The sequence below is a fragment of the Camelus dromedarius genome, chromosome 29 (assembly GCF_036321535.1).
Source record: "Camelus dromedarius isolate mCamDro1 chromosome 29, mCamDro1.pat, whole genome shotgun sequence".
Lineage (NCBI taxonomy): Eukaryota > Metazoa > Chordata > Mammalia > Artiodactyla > Camelidae > Camelus > Camelus dromedarius.
In genome coordinates, this window is record NC_087464.1 from 14,943,313 (window position 1) to 14,960,641 (window position 17,329).

The 17,329-nt window shown below is 49.2% G+C and overlaps 1 protein-coding gene across 5 annotated transcripts in view; it reads right to left on the reverse strand.

Annotated features, from left to right (window-relative positions):
* Positions 1-17,329, reverse strand: part of NTRK3 (neurotrophic receptor tyrosine kinase 3) — a 335,000-nt gene that overhangs the window by 83,022 nt on the left and 234,649 nt on the right. Inside the window, exons 13-14 of one of the 5 annotated variants that reach the window (XM_064480566.1) lie at positions 9,533-9,667; positions 5,558-8,053 (exon numbers count right to left, since the gene is read on the reverse strand). The exons of the other annotated variants lie outside the window; for them this stretch is intronic. Of the exons in view, the coding sequence (XP_064336636.1) occupies positions 7,935-8,053; positions 9,533-9,667 (254 nt within the window). The 3' untranslated portion in view covers positions 5,558-7,934. Of the gene's footprint in view, positions 1-5,557; positions 8,054-9,532; positions 9,668-17,329 lie in introns of those variants that run through there. 5 annotated transcript variants of the gene reach the window in all.

Here is a 17,329-nt window from a genome sequence, read left to right on the forward strand (position 1 = left end):
AGTCACAGACCCCGGCTGTGCCCTCTCAGCCAGGTTGAGTTTTCAGAGACCTAACGCTCACAACAAAAATTGCTTTGAGATTTCCTCTCCAGTTCCCTGCCCGGTGAGTCTTCTCTCAGAATTAACAGCAGGGATGCTGACACATGGGTGAATGCATAATACATAGGCTGGACTTAGCATCCAGCTGGCGTTCTGGAATTTTCCTTCTGCCTGAGATTGCTTGTAGGAGGGCCCTGGGGGAAGCACTTATTCTGCTTGGCCCGTGGGACATAGACTTTAGGAGCTGTTCTTTTTGACTTTGACAGCAGGAGGGTGGATCTTGGAGACGCCTTGTCTGGGCTGGAACTGAAAGCCTTTGTGGGCCCGGGGGTCTCCTGTGTTACGGGATCTAAACCCTTTCAGCTTCAAACTCAAGTCGTGTGCTCCCGACACCCTCAAGAACCTGGCTGTGTGCCGTAAATGTTTCCCTGGGACCCCTGCCCTCAGTTCCCACCTTCTCACTTCCTAAGAAGCCCATCTGGGAGTCAGGATCACATGACCTTTGGCCAGAGGCTGTTTCAAGCCTCGCCACGTCAAGGACCTCACGCTGCAATTTGAAAACTATATTCCGAGGACCAAACAGACAGAAGCTGGTGCGAGCTTCAGAGTAAGACAGTGGGTGGCATTCAGAGCTCTGTCAAAGAAGCATCCCTGGGCCATATTCAAAGGCAGCGAAGTCACTTTACAGGGGTTACGTCCTTGCCCTTCTCACTGCTGAGTGAGTGCAGGGCTGAGAGAGGGGAGCTGTGTCTTTTTTAAGGGAAATAGGCCAGTTGCTCCGGTGAGGTCCGCAAAGGCAGAGCCAGGCTTCATTTTGCTGCTGTGGTTACAAGACACGGCGGCAGAAACCCAGGGGAAATGAGAACTACGTAGATAAGCTGGTGTCACTGTTGGCCACCAAGGCCCCTGGCGTTACTTACCCAAGTCAGGCTTGGTGGGGTTCTCTGAAGTGATGCTGGTCCTCAAACTTGGATGAAGCCACAAGTCAGGGACACAGCCCTGGAACTCATACCTTTGAGCAGCCTCACCCCAAGGTCTTCAGACCCTCTCCATGGCTGAGTGGGCTGTTCTGATCCACCTGCCATGTTCTCAGACAGCCCTTGACATGGCTCTTAGGCGGGGGTGAAGGGAGAATTGCTCTTTGCCTCCTAGAAAAGCCAAGCTCCATTCTTCCTGCCTTATCACACACCGCCCTGCTTTCACTCTCAGCCAAATCAAACTCAGGTTCATCGACTTCAGAAAGGCCTTCAGTGACTCCTGTTTGCAGAGGATCCTGGGAAGACACTGTGACCCTGAGAAGCCCAGGGGAGCCTCTGGTCTGAGTAGGAAGCTCATGCATCTCTCATTTTCCAGACTTGAAAGTCTCACCAAAACCCTCAGTCAGGATGTCTCTACAGCTCTGGCTATTTTCTGGGAATTTGGGCATACTGTCTTTCCCTCTGATCTAACCAGTTCCAAATTACTTCCCATATTGGACCCACACAGACCTGGTCTTGCCTTGGGCTGGAGGCCTTTGACATGGAATCTGAGCCATCAGCATCCTCTGGGTTCCTCTGGGATCTGTGCTTCTCGGAGATCCTCCTGCCTTTCTTATTTCTCTCTCTCTCTCTCTCTCTCTCTCTCTTTCTCTCTCACTGTCATGGGAGCTGAGCATGCTCCAATCAAAGGCTAGCCCCAATATCTTCCTCACTCTCCCCAGTTCTCATCATGTCCCGCCCCCAAACACACAGACCATCTGAGCAGTGCATCCACCTTCCCCTGGGGGTCAAAGTGGGTGGGGAAGGGGAATCTAGTACTCTCAGGAACCCACCCAGGAGGGGAAAGTGTCCTGATGGAAAGAGACAAAAAGGCAGAGAGGTCCTAGACCTCATCATCCTTGCAGAACTCTCCCCTCTGAGCCCGCAGAGCTTTACGGGGAAACTGCGGTCACTTAATGGAAGTTTACCCACCAAGCAGGAGGATTTGGGAACAAAAACCTACCCACATGGGCCTCAGAATCTTGATGGAATTTTCAAATCACTGGAAAAAGCAGACAAGACAGCTTCTCTCTTGCCAACATGAGATCTTCAACTGGCTTGGGGTTCAAGTAGGGTGGAAGGAGTCTTATGAGCTCTGGGAATATATTATCAGATCTAGGCTGAGGTTTTCTTGGGAGGTGGGAAGTGCAGGGGGCTGGTAACGGGATTTCTAAAGACAAATGCAGAACTAGCGCTATCCAAGGAGACTGGAGGCTGCGGGCAGCTTCGCCCACGGCACCAGCAATAGGATGGGAACGCAGTGGGTGTGGCAGAGCTAGGAGAGCAAGGGAGTGGAGCTTCAAGCCTCCTGGATGATCTGGCTGCGAACCAGGTTCCCCTGAAGCCCCCACCCTCCTCGCTGCCCCAGTGCCCCCTCCACTGTCACGCTGAAGAGTTATCCCTCTGTCCTTCCCAGTGGAGCCTCGTAGCAGCCAGCATCCCTCCACCCTCACTGCCACCATCCTCTTGCTCTCTTTTTCCGAGTCACTCCGGTGGCCGCCTGTGAGTCTCACCGGAGCTCACAGTTGGTAAACACTGAAGGAACAAAGGCCCTCCGCCTCATCCACGTCTGGCGCAGTACAGGAAGCTACACCATGATGAAGTCACCCGGCACTGATCTGCTGGCTCCTGCGCTGTCTCTGTGGCATCCAACCCTCCCTTGAGTCTCGCTCCGGTATCTGGGATGCACGAGCCTCTGCTCATGCCTGGGCTTGACCTGCAGGAACTGGGCTGAGCCAAGGGAAGTGTCACAGCCCAGCACTCTGCTGAGGTCACGCCTGTCTGTGGCTGGGAGGAGGAGGTGAGGATATGGGGGCTGGGAGCTTGGCTACAGAAAGGAATTCCCCCATAAGAAGGAAGAGACAGGGCAGCCCGGGGCCCAGCTCCTTGGCTTCCAAATTGAGCATGCCTGGCATCTGTCTTTTCTCTGCGTGAGAAGCACTTGGCTGAGCTTCCACATGCCAGGAGGTCTTTGAGGTTGGGTGAAGAAAGTTCAAAGAGGGGTGCGGAAGTCAGGCAAGGCTCTTCCTTCTGCTGCCTTCCTGTCTGAAGCTGCTCATGCTTGCCCGGACCTGGGCAGCCTCACCTACCAGCCTGAGGATCAGGTGTGTCTCGTCCAACAAGTCCTCCTCAACATCAAAGATGCCACCCATGTCTGCTTGGGAGTCTCACCCACTGAGAACCAGGTGATCTGTCTTAGATCTAGGAACAACCATACCTTCAGGCAACCAGGGCCATTAAATGCTAGAGGGGGTGAAGAAAGACACTGCAGATGTTCTTTTCTGGGCGGTCTTTAAAAATCACCCTATTTGGAAGGTTCCAGAAGGAAGTTAAGGATGGCATCTAGCCCCAAAGAACCCTGAAAGATTTTGTCTAGGAAGCCAAAGGAAGGCTATGATTGTGGAGCCCCCAGGACTGCATGGAGCAGAAGACGGGCTGACCTGTGGGGCAGCGGAGTAGCCAAGAGCCCTGGGAGGTCAAGGAGACCCCATGTCGGTCCTGATTCTGCCGGCCACAGCTGGGAAAATCCTGCCTAGTTATTGTTGACTCTTTCTGAGCCTCCACTTCCTCCAGGATAAAACGTGCTTGCCTCTGAATAGGTGCTTCACAAGTTTGGCTTAGTGATCATTAGTAATGCTCCACTGGTGAGCCCTTCTTTGGAGCTTGGTAACCATTTCCAGGGTCCAGCCACACAACCCTTAGGGAAAGACTCAAGTCTTCTCCAGAGCGTGTATCTGAAAGGCCCCACACCTGAATTTACCACCGTCCTGCCCCATCTTAAGGGTACAGTGAGTTCCGCATCCCCTGAGTTTCAGGGAATAAGATTCAGAGCCAGTGTCCCTTGATCACTCCCTCCAGAATGAAAATCCAGCAGGCACATGGCAAACACACTGGGTTCATGGCTCAAACCTCTGCCACAAAACCCCCCAGAGCCAAGCTGTAAGCTCAAGTCCAAGAAAGCCTCTCTGAAATTCCATGGTGAGGTTTCAAACCCAGCAGATCAGGGAGATATAGAGCTTGTTGGTTCTCTGAGCCTCTCTGCACAAAGCTGGTCCAAGACAGCATTCTTGGTGGGCAGAGTTCAGCTCTCTGGGGCTACCCCGTGCCAGCTCTGACTGCCCCAGAGCCTCCAACGTCGGGGTAGACGCCATGGGACTTCAGGACCCAGCAGGAAAGCCTGGGAAACAGAATCTTGGACACTAAACATTGCACTCCAGCCTCAGCCACATCTTCATGCCTGCCAGCAACTTTTTCATACTTCCCTGCCATCTGTCATGGTCTCTTCTGCTGCTTCAGACATTCTCAGTGCTCTTAGATGCTCCCACATGCAGCACAAGGCCTTGCCTTAATCTTTACAGGCAAAACAGAAGCCACCAGATAAGAACTCTCTCACGTCTTTGCCTGCCCCGCACCTCTAAACCCCTATCTCTCCCTCTTCCCTCCTGCTACAGCAGGAGAGCGCTCCCTTCACGTGGCTGAGGCTACCCCTTCCGCCCGAGGATGGGTGCTTTGCTTTCCCATCTCCTCAGGGGCTCTTTCTAGTCATCATCTTTCTCCCGTGCATTGGCAGGCTCTGTACATCTGAACAAAACAAAGCTTAAATGTCTCTTCTTACTGATAGTGAAATTCTCCCTTGAATCCATGCAGCCCACTGGTCCCAACCATTGGGGCATCCCTGTTCTAACCCTGGAACCGCTGAGGACAGGAGAATGCAGAGCTGGGGTAACTCCCTACCCAGGCCACTCTGCAGAAAAGGAGTTTCCATCTGGGGTGCAGTGGAGGTGGGGGAGCCTCCCACCAAACTAGACTTTAGTAAGAGATTCAGTTAAGTCATGGTAGGTGGAGAAAGCACCGCTCTAGCCTGATCAGCTGCCTGTTGGACTTGCACCTTGGGCTCACCCACCTGACTGCACCTGCCTCGCCTTGACTTGTGAAGTAAGCAAGCGCCAGCAAAGCTTGCTGAGACCCAGCGAAGGATTCAAAGGCTCCCAGGAGCCCTTCCCCAGCCCCTGACCTCCTCTCTTGCTCCAAATCTCTTACATACAGAGTCCCTTCCTCCTAAAAGAAAGCTACTGTAAGTCACAAAAGGCATTTCAATCCTCGGAGCCGTGCCAGGGCTCAGGAACCAAGGACAGACAGAGACACAGCTCATCTAAGCGTTTTAGCCTCAGGAGGACTCCAGGACTCTTTTGCCTTTGTTTCGCCTGCAGCCCGCATGAGACCTGCTATGAGAGTTTGGCTCACCTGAGTGTGTATGTGTGTGCGCGTCTGTGTGTGTGTGTGTGTGTGTGTGTGTGTGTGTGTGTGTGTGTGTTGGTGGGGGTGGCAGGGTAGTTCCGGACGATCAGCAGGTTGGCCTATAAGTCCAAAGCTCCATCTTCCTCTGGGCAAGGTCTCTTCCCCAAGATCCATAAGGGAGATACAAAACTACGCCAATGAAGGGGAAAGTCACACTGGCTTGCTGGCGCACCAAAGATAAAGAACCCCTCAGCCCACTCCCAGACCCCCTTCAACATCAGCCCTGAAGAAAGAATCTCCATAAACTTTGGCTGCTTGGACAACAGAACCAAAGTCTCAGTAGCCTCAGTTGTATATGGAGGAGTCAGATTTGAAGCTTGCTTCTGCCTCTTGTGCTCTGTGACCCTGAATGAACCATTCAACCTCTCTGTGCTTCTGATTCCTTCTCAATAAGATGAGAAAACACACTCTCTCAGTGAAAGCAATCAACGAAACAGACTGTAAACACCTTTGCAGATAGGACTTGGCTAAGAAACTTCTTTAAAACCTTAACAGTAAAATAGGGAGGAATGAAAAAAAAAACATGGGAAGCCTGAAATTTCTATATATCTTTAATATTCTTTGCAAAATTGCCAAATAAGAGGTCTGATCCAGTCATTTCATTAGAAAATAAAGTGTTTATTAAGAAACTATACACTGAACACTCCTATAAGTCTCTGTGGAAACACAACGCCCCATTGTCATAGCACAAGGTGAGGAAAATGGCAGATAAAAGATGCTGGGATGGATGGAGCCTGGGAGGCTGGAAATGAGGTAATGATTTACAATAATTAAAAAACATCATCCTCAAGCTTACTCCTTAAAGCCACACTCAGGAGGAGGCCCTGGTCCATAGGGTTGGCAGGACACGATGGGGAACAGCCTGACATGCCACGGCAGCGGGCAGGATGGTGGGGAGCTGGGAGGGGCTAGATAGATACACACCTCGAGGCCCCGCAGAGAACCTGAATCCCCGCGTGATACTCTGGACATTCAGGTGCCGGGAGGCCACCCCAGATACTGGGCAAGACCTTGGAAAGCACTGCATTTTACACCCCATGGAGGCATCTGCAGGGTCAGGCTAGAAACCTGACATGAAGAAACGCCATCCACAGGACTCAGGACGTCAAACCCTACATGGGAAGTTTAACCCCCAGTTAAATTAGCCAAAGGTAGAAAGTCTGTTACCTATCGCTGTGTGTCACTGCTCCAAAACCACCACCATTTTGTCCTAAGGGCTCCCCATAGTTGGCCCCCCCTTCCTCCATGCTCCACCCTCCAGGGGGCAGCCTGTGCTGACGCCCCACAGCGGAGGCACCAAAGGTTGGGGGAATTAGGCCAAGCCCAAAGTCCACTCAGCAGCCAACGTGGCAGCAAAACTCTGGGAGAGGTTCAGGCCCTACAATGGTACCTTTCCTACTGAAGCAGGGGAAGGGCCTCCCTGCCCCTCTCCCCAGTGGATCACATTGAAAATGGTGGACACAAACCCCCCTCTTTGGAAGAGAGTGGCCATGGAGTAAGGCATGAGTCAAAGCAAGCAAAGTAAACACATATATTGACCAGAGAACAGATGGCACTTCCACTGGTGCCATGAGAGGGGCTGGAGGAGGCCAAGTTTTACTTCTCTTCCCCTTCAGTTCACCTTGGCCTTGAAATGGCGATTCCATTGGGTTCCGAAAGTTCTCAGAGTCAAGATACGTAAAAGTGGGGGAAGAGAGCCAATCCCAGGATTACAGGCCAGCAGGAAGGGCCTTGGTCCCTGATTTCCTTGGTCCCTTGTGGTCCTAGTAGGATGGCCAGTTCACGGGCAGGCCTCCTGCAGCCAAACGCGTCGGAACCGCAGGCCTAGAGACCGAGGAGCAGCCCTGGAGCATCCGCCTCGCCAAGGGGTTTGCTAACATCACACTCACTGTGAGCCGCTCCAGAGAGAGGAGGAAGTAGGGGGAAAGTGTGTCCAAAAAAAGGGATGGTTTTCTCCACCAAAAAAACAAAATAATAGTATAGAAAACAACTGGTTTCCATTCTTTCCTCTGAGACCTAATCTGGTGCCAATACTTGGGCCTGGCTCCCCCTCCTCTCACCGCGCCGTCTCCACCTCGGCTTAGATGTTCTTCCCCACGGGAGGTTTCAGGGCGACGAGGTCACTAAGAGGACAGCCTGGCATCCTAGGGAGAGCCAGGGAGAGCCCCCTCGCTTCCGAGCAGGGGAAGCGAGGCCGGAGCACGGCTGGACTTCATCAGGCTTTCTCGTGGTGGCTGGGTTGTTTTTGTAAAGCAAGAGAATGGCTAATATGTTTGAAAGATGCTTCCTGGTGTACAGGCTTTTAATTCTCTGTATTGGCTCTAAGGATGATGGCAGGAGCTGCCTTGGAGGCCGGAAAAAAGGAGCACAGTGATGACTGGAGGGGATGGGCAGCCCTGCCGGTGGCGGATGGGGGGAACACCCGTCTTGGTGGTGTCAAAGGGCGCGGGGGCACCGGTGGCTTATGTAGTTTCTACTTAGCATCCCCGGATCCGAACAGAACAACGCCTAGAGCTTCCAGCCTCTCAGAGGGCCCAGCCTACAAGGTGACATCAAAACAGGGAGGCTTAAAAAGAGTTTCTAAAAGCCATGACGTCCTTTGCTGAAATAAACATTGACATCCTCAACATAGATGCCATGGTTAAGAGGCTTGGAATGTCCGGGAAGGCTTATTGGATTCAACATAATTTCTCTGAAACCTATAAAAAACAAAAACAAAAAAACAGAAAAACAGAAAAAAGCAAAATAAAGTAAAAACCAAAACCCCCAAAGAAGACCAAAACTAGAAGGGGTAACAGAGAGGGAGCTTGGAAGGCAGGGGAGGAACTGGAGATCTGGAGACAGATATACTGGAAACAGTCAAATGAATTCTCAGCAAAAGGGAAGGGTCGGAGGAGGGGATTAACTTAAAACCGAGCATGGTCAGAGGACCTGGAAACACTCCACTTCTGCTGCGGCCTCCACTGAACCGAGGAAGGGGAAGTGAGCAAAACATCTGGGGGCTCGGCCTTGGACTGTCCTGGATGGGTGGGGGCGGCCTCATCTAAGGGGGGAGGTGGGAACGGGGGATAATCTTTAGGGTCACTGGGGGGCAAAGGGGTTGGGGGATGCTTTCCAGACCTTATATTCCGAAGGGACCCCTGAGGGCCATTTCCTGTCCTAGCAGGTGGGATGGTGCGGGCTGCCTTGGACCACACCAGGCTGGGGGCTCTGTCCTTCCAAGTCTACAAACTCTCATTCACTTTTTCCTCTCATTTCACCAAGCCAGTGAAATGCTGGCTGATCTCTCAGCCTTCCCATAATCCCAAGTCTTACAGGGGACAGAAGTACCCTGGAGGAGTGGCACTGGTGGCCACTAAGCCATGGACGGCCTCAAGCAAGGAGGACTTCCGTGATAGCTCAGCTGCTCTCTGGCCTACACTGCCGTGGCCTGAATTCGGATGTCCAGAAATGTGGGTGTTCCTGATCAAATCTCCAGCAGGAGGCTTTTCAGTCAACCTCGGATTATAATAATGTCTATAAAATAATGTCTGTCTCAAGCATGTGCTTACTGACATGCGTGTGTGTGCAGGCGAGATAGGAATAAGCCTGTCTTTTTAGGAAAGCTGTATGCAGGTCTGTGGAGGCAGCTGGACATTGGGGCTATGATGGGGAGAGATGGAGTTGGTACTGAGATGTCCCTCTTCTCATTCTCAGGACATATTATGATTGAAACAGAGTTGAATCATCTTGGATGCTGGGAGCGCTCCCTCTGAGGGGGCGGGGTCAGATTGGTGGAGACAAAGGAACACTTCCTCACCTATGACATCAGTTTCAATGTGAGATGTTTCTGGGGTAGCTTCACTGTGCTAACCTGGGACAAGGGGTCTCTTGGGTCTGAGGCTGAGGGAAGGCAGATCATTGGTCTGGGAAGCCTGCCTAGAAGATCCATGACATCCTTGTTTCTCTCCAGGCCGTGGTCCCTCTTTTGCTTCTTCTACATCCCTCACCTGTCCTCTTCTGGAAGATTCCTCTAACCTAAGGGATTTTAGTACCAGTCCCCCACTGGGCACCTAAGTCATCCCCCAGTCCTCTGGGACATATGGAGATGTCATGAGGTCTTAAGATCTTAAGAATCAAAATTGGTGAGGGGAAAGGGGTCTGAACTGCATACAAAGACGTCAAAGGAGGTAACTCACCATGTGACCTTGGGTAAGCCACTTCCCCACTCTGGACCTCAGGCTCCTCATATATAAAGTGAGTTGATGGGGCTAGATGATCTCTATTGTCCTTCAAGTTTAATATCCCATGATTGTCTATGTTTGAAAAGACCCCTGGCAGAAGAGGCAGACATGGGGGAATTAATGGTCAGTATGCAGCCCCAAGTGCAAAGACATGGGGAAGTCTTTTTCTTAAGTTCACAGTGCCAGAAACAGAAATCCAGGCATTCCCAGCCCCTGTACTCACACTGCTTTCCCCGCAGGGGCACGTGCTTTTATTTCAGATGTAAAATCCAGATGCACTGTCCTCCGAGTATCACACCGTGACACTGAAGAAATGCCCGAGGGGATCAGGGAAGAGGATTTGCCATCACCGTGGACTCCGTCCAGTCTTTCCCTTAACACGCTTACCTCCATCCCTCCTCTTCGGCCAGGGCACCCTGAACTGGTGCCCATCACTGTTTTTGTGGATGCCATTTCTGGGACTGGCAGGCTGAGTCTTATGACTGGAGTGATGATCCTGTAGGTCTCAAGACCCCATTTTTGGCCCCTTCTCTCCCATAAAAGAAATTCAGCTACTCTCCAAGAGGGAAACAACTTCACAAGGGGGAGTAAAGAGGAGAAGAGAGAGGGTGTTTGGCCCCTTAAAATCTTTCTTGCCTCAATTAGGACATAAACATTCGGAACAGTAAAAGCTCTTGGCTCCCTGGCAACCTGAGGACTCTAACTCCTATGAAAGAGGCATCATCAGAGCTTGAGAGTGAAATCTCCTTTGGAGGCCCTGCAGCATCGTGGGCCCTGGAAGGCTCCATGTCGGATCCATTAAAGGCAGGGGCCAAGCCCGCCTCAGCCTCTGCCAAGGTCCCTGAAGCTGCCTCCATGAACATGAGCCTTTTCCCATATGAGCTGGGATCTGAAGTTTGTTTTCTCTGGAACTCTTTCCCAGGTGGAGCTTGTCCAAGATTCTAAATGCTGAAGCCTGATAGCATAAGAGGCACCACTCCAAAATCCTCCATTCCTCCCCCTCCTACTCAGAACAGCCCCGGAGCAGGAAGGAAAAGGCATGTGCTGGGAGGAGGGCAAGGGAGACCAGGACCACCACGGACACTGACTGGGAAAGGGACAGATGGGTGGAGGGAAGGCCAAAGAGGGCCAGATACACCTCTAAAGAAAGCCTCGCCCACCAGGGGCCCTCGGACCCCCACGTCTAACCTCTCCCTCCATCTGTCGACAGCTTTCCCCAAAGTCATCCAGCACAAAGTTACTTGTGGGCCCACAGTAATTCAGAACAGAGCCTGGTCTTCAGGGACTGTCTAGGTGTATGTTTCCTGAGAAGTGAGCCAGAGACTCTGGGATCATTTGGGGAAGTTGGGGGGTGGGGAGAAGCTGCGAAGGAAGAGGCCAGGGGAGAAGGGGTGCTAAGCACCCACAGAACTGGATGAAAGGTTCTGGAACCAATCCCATCAGGCCGAAAGCAGGTTCAGCCTTCAAAGGCAAGTTCTTTAATACACACGGCAGCAAGAGAAGGGCTGGCTTCCTTGGCCGTGCAACACGAAAGATGGCCTAGACCTTCAAACCTCTGTTTTTCTGACAATCTGGTGGATGCTAATCATCTTGCCCGCTCTAGGGGTTCATCCCGGACCCCCCTCCCACTCTGGCCCTGGGAGACTAGAGCTATCAGCTTTCCAGCACCTGCCGGTGAGAACTTCCTTACAGCTTCCGCCTACACACCCTTCACCTGACTTTGGGTTCTCAAGGTCTCCCTTTCTGTCCCTGCTTTTCCCTTTTGTTATCCAACAAGGTGATTTTATTACCGAACTCCATAAAGTGGTTCAGGTTATGGCCTGGAAAAAAGGCCCAGTACCAAACAGAGATCTATTGGATTATTTCCCAACATTTCCTCTTCAAATGTATTTGTTTGTCATCTTAAAGTTGCTGCATCACAGTAACTCTTAGCACTTACAGAGCACTGACTGTGAGCAAAGCACTTTTTGCTCAAGAGTAGATTGAAATACACAGAGTCCTGGAACTGAGGTCATGGATGGCTTAACCATAGGGAATCAGAGGCACCGAGCAATCGGGATCCTTGTCCAGAGAGAGAGAGCATAGGAGGAGTCCACATGATGCATGTCAGGGTGGGGAGCCTGCTCTGCCTCCCACCTCGGTCAGGGGACATTCTAGCTTCAATTTCCCCACTGTTCTCTGTGAGAAGATGTGAAATGTCTTGAAGCACACTGCAGGCAGGCACAAGCCAAAGAAGGGAGCCTTAAGCAATGCTTGGATACAACAATCCTACCATGCAAAAAAAGGCAGAGTCTGATATCACACATTGAACCAAGTTCTTCCTAACCTTAAAATCCTTATCATTAACTACTTTGCAATATAGCTTCTATTTGATGAAAATCAATATACAGGAAAAGGAGGCAGACGTGGAGGTCATGGCAGTCTTGATGGGGACATTCTCCAGGGGAGGCAGGGCTCTGCCTCTGGTTCCTTCTGAAGGCTCGTCCAGAGGTCTAGAGTGTTCCTGCCTCACTGACAGCCACCCTAGCCAGGGAGATGAGCATCCGCCATGCCCTGACACTGCCCTCCCCCAGCACATGCCCAGTCTAACCCTTTCCCAGGCTCCTCATTTTCTGCACCGTTTAGCCTGCCACACCTATCACTCTCAACACACCTACCACTCTTACAATAACACTTGGCTTGTATTGGGACCTTCCAAGTAAGGAATCCCAAACTCTATCTGGACATTGACTTCTTCCTTTTGATGTTACTTCCAGGAGTTCAGCTTAGGAAGGATGAAAAGCAAACCTGATGAAAGAGAGATAACCATGGGTCTGGAGAGAAGAGGAGTTGCTCAAAACAGAGTCACACAGATGGCAAGAGTGTGGAGAACCTGAGACTCCTGCTGGGGGGCCAAGCATGGTGCCCAGAAGAACTCTCTCCCCAGCACCCTCCCTTTGGGCCACTATGTGAACAAGAAAGGACAACAAAAAGTATATTATGGTAAGAAAAACTGCCTCACAAGCATCGCTTGCTTCCTTTGCTGCCTGTGTAGTACCCTCTCTAAGGTCATGTGAAGAAGGTCGTCAAAGAGTCCCAGTGGTCCCAGGAAATGGCTACAATTATGTTGTTCTGTACCTTTGTCTCCTGGTGTGGCTATTGCTTTTGTCAATCAAAGTTCTTTCTTTTCCTGCCATCAGATTCAATAAAAGTCTGGTGGCACTGTCCTTGGTGGGAGACCCCAATGCCTAGACTTGCTGGCCACAAACTAGCTTGCTTAAAACCCTCAGATCATGTTCTCTGTTATTCTGAGGTTGCAAACCTCACCATATAGGCCATCTGTGGCTCTAGGGTATATCTTTTTTCAGAATCATTTTTAAAACTTTTGACTTAGTTGCCAACATCTAAAAGGTGGAAGATTTCACAGTTAAAAACCTCCCTATTTCTAGCTTCCTTTGAAAATCCAAGAGTTCTGTCAATGCCAGGCTAGCATTTCTGCACAAAGATTATCAGCTCCAGCAAAGTGGTGGCCACTGCACTGAGATAGGGTGTGTGTTCTCCAACTTGCCATAGACCCCACCACTCCCTATTATCCTCCACCCGGTCCCTTCACTCATTTACAACACCTGCATGGTTTGCCCTAGCATTTGAGTTTAAAGCTTTACAGTAAACATAAAGCCAACACTAGGTTATGGGCTGTGCATTAAAGACCAGGAATGCCATCTCAGCAAGCCTCATGGACTGTCCCTTACATTCCCAAACGTACGCTCCCTCTAGTAATGGTTATAACTATAAAAATTATAAATAATGGGCTGGAAACCTCTATCAGAGGGACAAACCTATCTCAGAAAGAGGAGATGGTTCAGGAATTGAACTGTAGCAGTAAGAGGGCATCGTGTTAAAAAATCAGGTTCCCAATAGGAAAACATGCTAGAGACTACTTGTAATGCTACTGATGAGGGGAGAAAATGGCATTTGTATCACCAGCTGGCTGTGCTTCCACTTTGCCTGGCATGTGTAAGACACTTGATCGAAGGTCACCAAGTGCCAGCCAGCAGGACTTTTTAAGACAGCTTGTTAAATTTCATGGGGTAATGATTTGACCCCAAGTATTCCCATAGTCCTACAACAAGAAGCATGTGACCAAGGCTTCTATAGGATATTGAAATGTCCTTGGAGCTGAAATGTCCCTCTTGCATACTTCATGGCTAAGAGTGTTGCACTGAGCTCCCCAACTTCAGTCTACAGCACCTCTTCCTGTAAAGTCGCCTCAATACCGCTGGGAAAATGATGAGACCGCCCTGGCCCATGTGCAAAGTCTGGTTCCAGCTGTGCACAGATGCTCTGAGGGAGGGAGCTGAGGCTGAATGTAACCCAAGTGTGAGTTAGCTCAGGGAATCAGCCAAGGGAAGTCTCAGTGGGAGGCATCCACAGCCACAGACGGGTGAGATAAAAGGGCACGGAACACTGAGATTCTCAGACAAAACTGCAATAGGCTCTTCCCCGAAGGGATCCCGTAGGCTCTCGGGACTGTTCCTTGGTGAACATGGCAAGGCTTGCACCCAAAGGGAGGAGGACGTGCCTGGGGGCTTCGCCCTCAGCATCACTACTGTACCAACTATAAGCTGAGCTTGGCTCAGAGGATTGAAATGTCCTTCCACTCCTGGACACAGATGAAGTGACCGCTTAGAATCAAAACACTTCACAAGCCACGAAGTGAGATTAGTCACCTGGCAAAACCTGATCACCATTCTCAAAAATAACTCTAGAAGGGAAAATCTGTAATACCAGAACATCACCTCTTGCTTTTTTGGGAGGAGAGAGAGCCACAACTACGTATATCCTCATTGTGTGTGTGTGTGTGTGTGTGTGTGTGTGTGTGTGATACATATATTATGCATGTGTGTGTGCATTATATTTATTATGTGTATGTGTGGATATATTATGTATACAATACAAAAACAATTATATAGTAACATATTATATGTACATGCACATATTATATCTCCACATAAACGTACATTATATATACATGTGTGGAGACACACACAGGTGGCATTTCTTTTTTATTTGTGGGAGTTTGTTACTTATTCTGTGTGTAAATCCCTTGCTGGATATATGCACTGGAATTATATTCTCTCAGTCTATGGCTTATCTTCTAACTTCGTATATGGTATCTGACATTGATTTTTTGTAATTAGTGTAGTCAAATGCATTCATCTTTCCCTTTATGCTATTTTATCATCCATATCTCAAGCTTTTTCCCTCCACAAAGTCAAAGGATATACTCCTTTCCACTGTTAGGCTCAGAGATTCCCATTAGCTAGACTCTCAGATAAGGGTTGGCAACGTTATTTTTTCAGACTTTTCATCAGTGTGTAAGCCTGTCCCCAACTCACAGCTTCAAGCAGTGATTCTAGCCCTGATCCTCTGACAATCTGGAGTATGTATAGTTGTGTAGGACCCTGAAGAGCTAAGTTCCTGTCCCTACTTTTTGCCTCCAGACTTGGAGTCCAGCCTGAGAATGAATGTAGCTCTGCTCATCGACCTTTTGCTTCTGAACCATTTCTTATCCATCTGGTTATCTATCTTGTTTTCAAGCTCAGCTAGGTGTTCCTATATTTTTTTGGGGTCATTGCTAAGTGTCTGGTGCAGAGGAGGTGCCCTAAAGCGTGAACTCACTGCACCATCTTGACCAGAGCCTGGTTACTTTTCTTTCTTTCTATATTAGAGAAAAGACGTATTTTCTTTGTTTCTTTAACTGGTGCCTTCAATCCTATCTCCAACTTCCTTCTTCAATTATTTCCTGTCTCTCCAGCATCTTCCATAAATCTTGTTCTGTTCCCCTTTCTGCAGAAATCTATATATGGTCACCTCTCTCTTTTGGTATGTGCACAGGTAACACACCCGTGTATGCCCACATTCTCAGGCTCTCCCCTAGCAAATGATGGAGCTATGTCCTCCACTTTATAGACCATTTGCTACCATCCCATTTCCTTAGTTCCTTTGGGTACCAACATTTTGCATGATTCAATTCCAACTGTAACCTCCACTATCTCACAGATCATTAACGCTTAACTTCCCATAATCCAAGTTCCATTCCCTCCATAGAAACTGACCTCTGAAAGTCACCAGTAGGCACCACAACTAGGTCTTCTCCCTTCCTCTTCACCTTGATTATTCCACAGACCATCTTGACCATCCCACACCCCCCATGACACTTAATAATACTGTGTCATCTTTCTGCCTTTCTACTCCTCTTCTTTGTGGTGGCTTCTTTTCCTCCACCTATTTCCTCCACTAAATCCTAGTGGTTTCTTGAGAATCACTTCTTTCACCCCTGGCTCCTCAAAGTGTGGTTCTTAGACCAGCAAAAGCAGCATCACCTGAGAGCTTGCTAGAGGTGAGGAATCTCAAGCTCTTACTCCAAACCTAGTGAATCAAAATCTGTCGTTCAACAGAAACCTCAGGTGATTCCTGTGTCCATCAAAGTGTAGGAATGCTGCTCTCACCATCTCCTCCTCCCTCTTCACATCTCCTCACACTCTCCATCATCGATGTCCACATCCAGGAGTGTGACTTCTAACCCTTTAACTCCAGCCACAAGCTTCCTTCTAAATTTCATTCTCTCAATGTCCAATGGCTACTTGGAATTTCCATTATTCGCATCATTATCACAAACCCATCATTTCTATAATCCCCATCCCAAACAATGTCCCCTCCTGATAGACCAATTCTTTACAATCCCTACTATGCTTATAATTACCCAGGCACAAACCATTGGAATCCTTATTTCTTGCCAATGTCTTCCTAATTCCCCATATCTAATCAAAAATCAGGTTTCAGTACTTATTTCACAGTTATCTCACGTGCACATCCTTTCACTAGATTCCCCATTTCAGCAAAGCATGGCAGAAAGACCTGGAGACAGACTGACCGGCTATCAGATTCCTGTTCTACAACCTACCAGCTGTGTGTGACCTTAAAGCCTTAAGTAAATTACTTAAATTCTCAGAGCTTTGATTTCCCCTTCTGTAAACTGGAAATATTATTTATCTCACAGGGGCTCTTGTGATTTAAAAAAAAAAAAAGGATCAGGTTAGAGCCTGACACACAAAACACATTAGATGATGAACAAATATCGGTTTAGGCTTCCTTAACCCCCACCTCAATTTCAGAGCCCCTGTTCTGGGGCTTTGTAATATATTCCTCTGATTCCAGTCCCTAGGTGAATCTGCCTGTCACACCGTTGTCAAATTATATTGCTAAAACATCACGTTCACCAATTCATCACCCTGTTCAGGAGCCAGCAGTAATCAAAAGTGGCTTTGTATGAATCCCAAATGGCTAGGCTGTCATCCTGGCCTTGCCACACCCTCTTCCCGGCCAAATATTCTGGCCTGGCCTTGTCACCCGCTCCTTCTCTATTCACAATCTCTGGTTCAGATAAACACTAAGCTGACCTTACCTTACAGTTTTTAGCTTCTGTCCTCACTTCCATGGTACTCTGCCATCCTGAATGTTTACTCCTAACTTGTTTTCCCCACATAATTCCTATTAACTCTTCAATAGCCAGCTCAAATCTCACTGTCTATATATGTCATTTGGCAGTTAATTGTGATATTTCTTCTGTTATCTGGAATTGTTTTAAATATATACTACAGGGAAACTATCCATGGATATATTTTTCATTTCTCCATACGATCATTTAAAAAAAAAAACCTAACTACTAATATCTATACGCATTTACACATGCCCAGGCAACGAGCGAAG